This window comes from Sesamum indicum, linkage group LG2 (assembly GCF_000512975.1).
Source record: "Sesamum indicum cultivar Zhongzhi No. 13 linkage group LG2, S_indicum_v1.0, whole genome shotgun sequence".
Lineage (NCBI taxonomy): Eukaryota > Viridiplantae > Streptophyta > Magnoliopsida > Lamiales > Pedaliaceae > Sesamum > Sesamum indicum.
Window position 1 is genome coordinate 9556090 of NC_026146.1, and position 9447 is coordinate 9565536.

At 31.2% G+C, this 9447-nt stretch overlaps 1 protein-coding gene and 1 long non-coding RNA gene across 2 annotated transcripts in view; one reads left to right on the plus strand and one right to left on the minus strand.

The window, feature by feature from the left end:
• LOC105155886 (glutamate receptor 2.5-like) overlaps positions 1 to 4713 on the minus strand; it is a 12933-nt gene extending 8220 nt beyond the window's left edge. The window contains exons 1-2 of the mRNA XM_020691722.1: positions 4386 to 4713; positions 796 to 1214 (exon numbers count right to left, since the gene is read on the minus strand). Of these exons, the coding sequence (XP_020547381.1) occupies positions 796 to 1214; positions 4386 to 4698 (732 nt within the window). The 5' untranslated portion in view covers positions 4699 to 4713. The remainder of the gene's footprint in view (positions 1 to 795; positions 1215 to 4385) is intronic.
• Positions 7509 to 8567, plus strand: LOC110011474. Its single transcript, XR_002286497.1, has 3 exons — positions 7509 to 7638; positions 7736 to 7792; positions 8379 to 8567. It is a non-coding gene; the product is annotated as an uncharacterized LOC110011474 (long non-coding RNA).

Here is a 9447-nt window from a genome sequence, read left to right on the forward strand (position 1 = left end):
TATTTCTCTACGTTTTTATATTATTTTGCTTTTCATGCGTTCTTCCATGAGCATGTTTAGCTAAATCTCTCATTCCGGTTGAAGACTTGGTGAACGCTTAAATCCAACGGGTTGTGAGATCTAATTTATGCTTTCTACTTTTGTTCATATTGGTATTTGTGTTGTTCTCTGTGTTTTTATTACAAATAATCTGATTTATTGTCAAGAATATTTGCCTAGCCAATTGAACTTTCAAATCCGTAATTGTTTGTTTAGTTCGATAACTAGTGGTAACACAACATAATTGATTATGTAGAAGTTTTCGATTATGTTGTGGGGAATGCACAATCTAACTTAAATAAATCCTCGTAGGAATTTATTGGTTAGAATTGGGCCTTTCTAGTTCTTAATGCTGTCGGTAAATTAAATCTTGAGGACGTTCCCAAGGTTGTTTACTGATTAGGGATTTAGTCAACGGACGTTCCTTGGCTATCCACAAGGTAAGGAAAGGTGAGGTTGTTAGGTCGTACCAATGGCCATAACCATCTATCATATCATGAATAATTGTTATCTTTGCATCTATGATCAACCGTGGAATTAAGTGTGATCCTATCTTTAACTGCTCTTCTCTTAATTAAATTTGTTCTTCAAAAGAAGCTGCATGCTATAACATGCCATGTAATTTCGAGTTCATGTCTTGAACACCTACAATTTTCTTGGCTTTATATATTAACAACATTTGGATTCGACCCTACTCACACATCTACAAAAGTGTTCGTAGGAATTATTTTTGGTGGATTCGACGACCATCAGCACCACGAATACCCTCGTCTGCTTTGTTGATAGCTTGTTCAGTTCTTTCAGAAGATAACTGTCCTCAGCTGAACGGGGGAAGGCAACCATATATGCTAGTCCGATTTCAACCTCTTCGAATGCCTTGTTTATATGAGAAAGAAACTGATTTCCGAATTCTGTGTCTTCATACAGAACAACCACCTCGGACCATTCGAATCCCCGGCACATCACTGCAAGAGCCTGCGCTTGAATAGCATCATTTGGTCTTGTCCTGATTGAGTAGTGGTTTCCTGTATAGGAAAGAGCTGAACTTCTTGCAGTGAACGAGATAATTGGCACATGAACTCTTTGTCCAAGTTCTGTGAAGAATGTTTCTTCTGTTGAATAACCCGGTGGCCTTATAATTCCATGCACTTCTTCCTTCTCCAACAACTCCAGAACTGCACATAATTTCGAACAGATATAATCACCAACTCAACCAGTAATCCAAACAATTATATGACTTATTTCGAAGCACGTGGAGATGTAACGTGCAGCATATATGTGAATGAGCTAGTGCTAACTTCTTGGTTTAAAAACCGCAGTCAGATGTACGTCATTCTTCAGGCCTAATTAATTTGTGGATTAAAGGTGATTTTACTCCCTAACTTCATACATTTCTTATTTTAGTCCCGTAACTTACTAGGATTTCATTTTAATCCTTTATAACTTAAAAAAGCTAAATTTTGGTACATATATGATTGGAAATTTACCTCAGTTATCGGAAAAAGTCACAGCCTTCACGTGACTTTTTAAATTGGGGGTTTCGTTTTTATTGGTTTAAAATTAAGTTTTTTTAAGTTATAAAGGACTAAAATGAAACCCTAATAAGTTATGAGACTAAAATGTGAATTGTCTGAAGTTAGGGGACTAAAATTGCCTTTAATCCGTTAGGCCATGTGACTTTTTAAGCCAATAAAAGCAAAACCCCCAATTTAAAAAGTCATGTGAAGGCCATGTGACTTTTTTTGGTGACTGACGGATTAAAGGCAATTTTAGTCCCCTAACTTCAGACAATTCACATTTTAGTCTCATAACTTATTAGGGTTTCATTTTAGTCCTTTATAACTTAAAAAAACTTAATTTTAAACCAATAAAAGCAAAACCCCCAATTTAAAAAGTCATGTGAAGGCCATGTGACTTTTTTTGGTGACTGAGGTAAATTTTTGACCAAATATATACTAAAATTGAGCTTTTTTAAGTTATAAAGAAATAAAATAAAACCCTAGTAAGTTACGGGACTAAAATGAGAATTGTCTGAAATTAGGGGACTAAAATTGCCTTTAATCCTTAATTTATTATATGACAATTATGCAAAAGTTCACATATCAAAATGAATTTTTTCTCAATTTTATATGAATATAGCTGTGTAAAAATTTATAAACTAATATAAACATAAAAAGATTAAAAAATAGATAAAACAAAGTAAAATCATACGTCCAATGTGTAAATTATATTGATATCTGGTGTAACGAACTATTGTGATAAAAACTTCAATTTAATCTTAAACAAATGATCCCAACCAGAAACTCCTAAATATCTACTCCAACCTGCACTTTTTTTGAAGGCAAAAGCATAATTTTAATCCTTTGAATTAGAAGGTCGCAATTTTGATCATGTTCAAATTAAAATTTATAATTCAATCCTATAATTTTTAATATTATGACAATTTAGTCCTTTAATCAAAAAATTTCATGTTATCAGCCATATCAACAGTTAATATTGGAACTTTCGATGAATTTGATAACACAATAGTCCACAACATTTTCTTCCCCTCGAAAATGACTTGGCAAAAAGAAGATTACCACTTGATGATATGACAAGTTTTTTCAAGTTGTAATTTTCTTTTTGCCAAGTCATTAAATTTATCGAAAGCCCCAATTTAGGTATTAATATAATTGATGCTGAGGAATTTTCTTGTCAAATGACTAAAATTACAATAATTCTTAAAGTTACAAAATCAAATTGAGAATTTTAATTAATTTGAACAAAAATAAGATAATCATTCTTCTAATTTACAAGACTAAAATTGCATTTTCCCTTTAAATATGAGGCACTGGATTGTATAATGACTATCACATATATATAAACCTTAATGTGACATATTGTTACCTTTTGAACATGGTATAGATTAGCGGAAAGTTACAATTTTAATCTCGTAAATATAACAGAATGGGAATTTTAGTTTTATATGAATTTATTTTAATAATTTTATCGTGTAATTTTAGAATTTGACACATTAACGATAAAAATGATCAACCATAACATACATGTGACCAACTTAATTAGCTTTCCAATTTTTTATATTCAATTTGGAGAAATTTTATTACAAGATTACCGTTGCCCTTCCTACAGTTAATAATTAAAATTGTCTCCACTAATTGTTCTCCAACATACTAAGAAAAAACTTTTCTCAAAAAATTTCCTACAATGAGTTTCTTAGATATATACAAAATATTATTTAATGGGCTTAATTCTAGAAATTTTTCCTATGTGCTAAAGCACCTTTAACCTTTTCCCACCTCAATTTGAGACAACTTAAACTAACAACTCATTTGAAGAAATATGGATTTTCATTATAATTAATTATTTTGACAAAAAATAAAAATTTATGATTAATACTAATTAACCACGATAATACAACGATTATTAACTGTTATTCTGAAACGAGTTCAAAACATTAGCTACAGCTAAAAACTATAATAGATGTTTTTGCTCTAGGTAAAACAATGACAAATATTGATTAATCTCATCAATTTTATTTGATCGTAGTACGACTCTATATACATTAAAAGGACAAAATATTTTTTTAGTCCCATAGAACCAGGGCAGAATTTGTTTTGGTACCACAATTATGGCAGATGTTCCTTTTAGTCCCATAAAACTTATAATCACGTATTTTTTATATTGGGACTAAAAAGACATTGTTTTGGACTAAAAAGGCATTGTGGTTTTGGAACTAAAAGGGAAAAGTATTATTTTAGTCCGCTAAGTATGCCTAATTTTAATTTTAGTCCAATAGCTATGTCCAAATTTTGTTTAGGTCCAGTAACTTACGAAATTGCTTACTTTTAGTCCTCTGACAGATTTTCGGACAATTTGATCCCCATGCAACTTTTGAAAGGCAGTTTTAATCCATATGCACGCATAGGGGTAAAATTGTCCGAAAATCTGCCAGAAAATCTGTCAGAGGATTAAAAGTAAGCAATTTCGTAATTTACTAGACTTAAATAAAAATGGACATAGTTATTGGATTAAAAGTAAAATTAGGCATACTTAGTGGACTAAAATAATACTTTTTCCGAACTAAAAAGAAGTGATTTTATATTTTATGGAACTAAAAGCGTTATCTGCTATAGTTATGGGACAAAAAAAAAATTCAACTCTTATTTTATAGGACTAAAAAAATATTTTGCCCTACATTAAAATGCAGAGCTTTTAGCCAACTACGACTTTATAAATGAATTATGTGATAATCAATAACTCATAAATCAACCCAAACATATCCATCCGCATTCATTTTCAAAGAAATACATCGATCATTTGTTTCCCTCAATTTGAAATAAAATTACCTGCAACATAAGCATCCACAACACTCCCCACATATTTTGTGTGCAGCTGCAGTTCTGTATTATAGTTCGGATTTGCTGCATAAAAATCCGAAACTGCCGTTTTCATGCAGAAATCCGCCATGACGTCCAACGGTGAGTTCAGGTCAAGAACGACCCCAACGCGGATCGGTAAGGGTCGCATTTCGTCACGAGAACTTGTAGTCTTAGCGACATCCCTCGCAACATGGCAGGAACCACGCGTTGTAATGTACAAGAGAATAAGAATGTGAATTATTACAAAGAAATGGGAACGCTTCATGACATTGTTTAGCATATTGGTAGCTATAACTTTTTTCTACTATGTATTGAAGTTTGTTTTCTCCGTCGATCCACAATTGGGGATTTATTTTATAGACGAAAAAGTTGTACGTACATAGCGTGTGGAATAGTCATCTGAGGTATATGTCGCCATCGGATCTTAGTCTTAAGTCGTGCTTGGGATCTTAGTTTTAAGTCGTGCTTGATTTTTTGTTGCTTCTGCAAAGTCCAAGTTCAACTGCCTACTAGATTTATTACATAAATAAACTGCAAAAAAGGAAAATATTAGTGGGGAAAAATTAAGATCATATCAGAATTTCTCACTAATTATGTGTATGAAGAGAATAAATAATTTTTATTTTGTAACTCCCCTGCAATGATTTCCATCTAATGGTATTCCTTTGTACCAAATTACTTTGTAAATTTTCACATGCTGATATATGTGAATAGGTATATTTTCACCCATTATAAGGACAGTTTGATTAGAAAAAGATTAGTTGGACCTATAATAAGTCCATAATAAATCTACCGAGGGTAAATATGAAATTTTATTAATTTTTTTGCTAATATCTGCAAATTCGATGAATTTTGACTAACGAATGAATTTATTTATTAGACGAAAACAAACCTCAGGGGTACTAATATATATATGAAACCATAAAAGGTTTACGTGTAATTATACCAATCCTTTAGAAAGGATGCTGTAATAAGTAAATTAAAAGAAAAAACGTAAATGTTGTCACCCGGGATTAATTAGTATTATAATAATTAGTGATACATTATACACTAGAAAAAATTGTGATGGTAAAAAATAAATAGCCAGATAAATACTTATTGACTACTGTGATACAATAATGGTTGACCATAATTTTTGCGAATATGGCTAAAACAAATAACAAAATATTTGCTATAGCTTATAAATACCATGACAAAAATAATTTTCATGATGGATAAACTAATTAGTTTTTGCGTCGAATTTTGTTTTACCAAAGTTAATAACAATTATTTACCACCATTTTAGTCCATAGCCGATAATAATTTTTTTCTAGTGATAGTAACAATATAGTGATAACAAATATAATTATCACTATATATATATATATATATATTCACTGACTAATTAATTATCTATAGTAACAAATTAATGCACAATACTTTCCTTATTATTAATAATTACATTGTAACAAAATAAAAATTATTGTCACTGATTATCATTGAATATTTTATTATTAATATTATTTTTTATTTTAGTGACATAACATATATATTAACATAATTCTTACAGGAAACTTCCTGGAAAAAAAAAAAAAAAACAGATAATAACAGGAATGTCACTCTAGTAATTTGACTGACATTCTTATTATAGGAAACTTCCTTGGAAGAATAATATATAGACTCAGAATCTCATGCAAATTAATTAATACCGATAAAGCCAAGAATTTCCTTACAGTCTGTATAATCATTCATGTATATTGACGAAGACCTAATCAGATGAAGTCTCCTGTAATTTGCTAAGTGATTTACACCAATCTCCAGTGATTTTCTTAGACAAGAATAGGGATTTAAAATAAACCAGAGTATATAAACTCGGCTGAGAATCGAGAGATAAAAGCTTGTATGAACTCGATTTGTTGAGATTAAAAAGCGGAACTTGTAGAAAAAAGTTTGTTCGGTTAACTTTGAAATTCACCTCGAATTCGATTCGATTAGTGAAAAAAAATACTTAAAAATATCAAATTACTCGAACTCTACTCATGTTCGATCCAATTTAAATTTATTTGAGTTCGAATTAGGTCGATAATTAAACCAAATTCGAACTGATTTTTTTATGCTTGATTACAATTCAAACGAGCTTGAACAATAGTACGTTCGTCTCCACTCCAATCATTTACAATCTTGAACAAGATATTAAGATAAGGGTTGTTTATGAGATGTTTTCACAAAAAATTCAACTTTTTTACATAATTTTTTCATTAAATATTATTTGGTGAGTTTAGGAAAAAGAAATCTTTAAAAATATGTATTTTATTTATTTTTGGGCCACTTTCACTACAATAAAATCATCAAAAAGTTACGGAAACCAGCAACGAGAGTAAATTTGTTGGTGATCAGTAATGAATTTAGTAGAGGATAAGAATTTTAAGTTTTTGTAATTTCGAAATTAAAATTAGAAACGAAATATTTCGTTGCTAAAATTAGAAAGGAATTTTCATATTGCAAAAATTCGTAGCTGGCTTTGCTAAAAACTTTAAAGATTTCTTGATAAAATTCTCGTTGCAGAATTTGTAGCTGAAATTTTTAAAAAATTAAATAAATAAAACAAAATTTAGCGACAAAAAATTTCATTGCAAAATATAATTAATTAAATTAAATTTTTTTATCGTCACATTAAAAATTATACTTCTATATAAATATAAATTTCAAATATTTTAATTTCAATTAATTGGAACCAAACTAAAGAAAATAACATTTTTATTAAGAATACTTTTATTGTAATAAAAATTTTGAAGCTAGTTATATGTATTAAGTTAGAATTGAATTGGGACACCAAAAATTAATTAAGGGGGCTGCTCTTTTTTATTGTTTTTTTCTTTAAAGAAAACTTAGTTAATAATTAAGAAAAAAGAAAAAGAAAATATCGCCGAATTGTCGTCTGCGCACTGCACAAACTTGACTGAAGAAGAAATAGTAGTCTGAATTAAAGCTTTGAGTAGTCGTTTGTGTACTGTACAAAAAAGAGAAAACGCTCCCAATATGCCCAATTTGGAGTTTTCACTGAAGAAGAAAAGCTCCATTTCTATGAAAATCTATGGCTCAGTTTAGATCAGAAAACGCTCCCAATATGCCCAATTTGGAGTTTTCACTGAAGAAGAAAAGCTCCATTTCTATGAAAATCTATGGCTCGAAGGATTTCAGATCCAATTGCTGAGTAACTCAAAGCTTCAAGAGCAGCTGGGTAAGGTTTTTGTGTGTATTTATCTAAGCTTCAATTCTGTTTTGTCTTTCCTTCTTCTCTAATTCGTCGGCTGCCTTCTTCTCCTTCTATTTTCTAGGTTTTCGTCGCCAGTCTGCTATTGGTTGCAAGCACCAGCGTAAGATCTAATAGCAAGGTAATGTATCTATTTGTTACTAGTTATCACTTTCTTTCCTAGTTTTTTCTGATTTTTGTTGTTTCATTTGAATGATAATTTTTTCAATGCTTGCTACTACTACTGCTTTGATTTCTCTTCTTCTTTTTTGGAGTGCGTTTGGTTGGTGTTTCGGTTCCTGAAAGTCACAAATGAACGTATTGATTGTTTTGTGGCTTTATATGAATAAATTTTCTTTAACTGAAGGCTCTAAGTAGGCAAACTTTGATGGCTTTGTTTTGCATCTTTTATTCTCCAATTTATAGAGGTCTATAGTTCCTCCTGCTGCTAAACCATTGCATGTTTCTCCATCAACTGCCTTGTTGTGCATATGCATGTCTTTTCTAATAAGTTGTTCGTTCCATGTTTATTATTGTTGTTCTTTTGAATTGAGAAGATTGCTTCTCTGTTAGTTTTGTATATGCTTCTTCATTAGCCAGTTTGTTTGAGATCAATATGACTTAAATCTTGGAATCAGCAAGCCCAGAAACATAGCAGTTGAGTCCTCCATGTTCTTGCACTTCCCCTGCTCTATAGTTTGGGCTGAAAGTTTGTGGATTTTTTACAGCATACCACCGTGCACAAAGGGATGGCAGAACGCTGATCCAGTCGCGTGATAAACCCATTCAACTTCTAAGGTTTCTTTTTTTTTTTCTCCGATTTAAATCCCTTGTAACTTGATGAGTCATTTTGCTGCAGTTCATAATCATGTATCCTTTTCTATCAATATCTTCAGCAAGAACCAGTGATCGATCAATCTTCTTCAGCATCATTTAACCTCCCCCATGTTCATAGTTTCTAGTGATAACTCATTTGTCATAGTGCAAGACCAGAAATAAATTTCCCATGCCTAATGCCAGCAGGAAGCCATCACCACTATATGCAGCTATCAGTAAATTTTCATAATATGTGGTCTGAACTTAGCTATCGTCAATCGAATTCAATACCGATCCATGGAATTGAGAGGTCCCCCTATTTATACTAAAAGCATCCTACGAACCTAGATATAGGGGATGGTTAAGTACATAATTGGTCCTAAAAAGTTTATAAATCATCATATTACATCAGCCCAATAATATTCAAGAGATCCTTTCCAAAGATTGTAGCAAAACATTCCCTTTTCTTTCATGCAAATCGCATCTTTTTTTTTTCTTCAGCGTTGACTGGAGCACCGAGTGTTGGCACGTTTAGTCGGCTTAGCAAAGCTGTTAGAAATCATTTCTTTCCTTTTTGGTGCCTTGAATTTTTGTTTTTAGCTCAATTTTGCCATTTTTACTCTATATCAATTTTTCTGAGCTGGAAATGCAGTAAATCACATGATTAGGAATATTTTAGCTCAAAAAGAAAAGCAATATAACCATCAAATCATGAAGAATTGTGTAGTTATCAAATACCCTCACATTTAACCTTTTGCTTGTCCTCAAGCAAAAATCAAAATGAATTATGCATTCAAAACTCCCTCTAAATTTGGACATACTTGAGGCAGGTGTAATCGTGTGCAAAGTAAATGATTTATTTCATCGAAATGATAACTCAACATTTATTCAAACAAGTTCTCACATAATGACTTTCATCAAAATCAATCATACAAAACTACTCCAAAAACCATTTGGAGTACCAAAGAAAGGATCAACAGA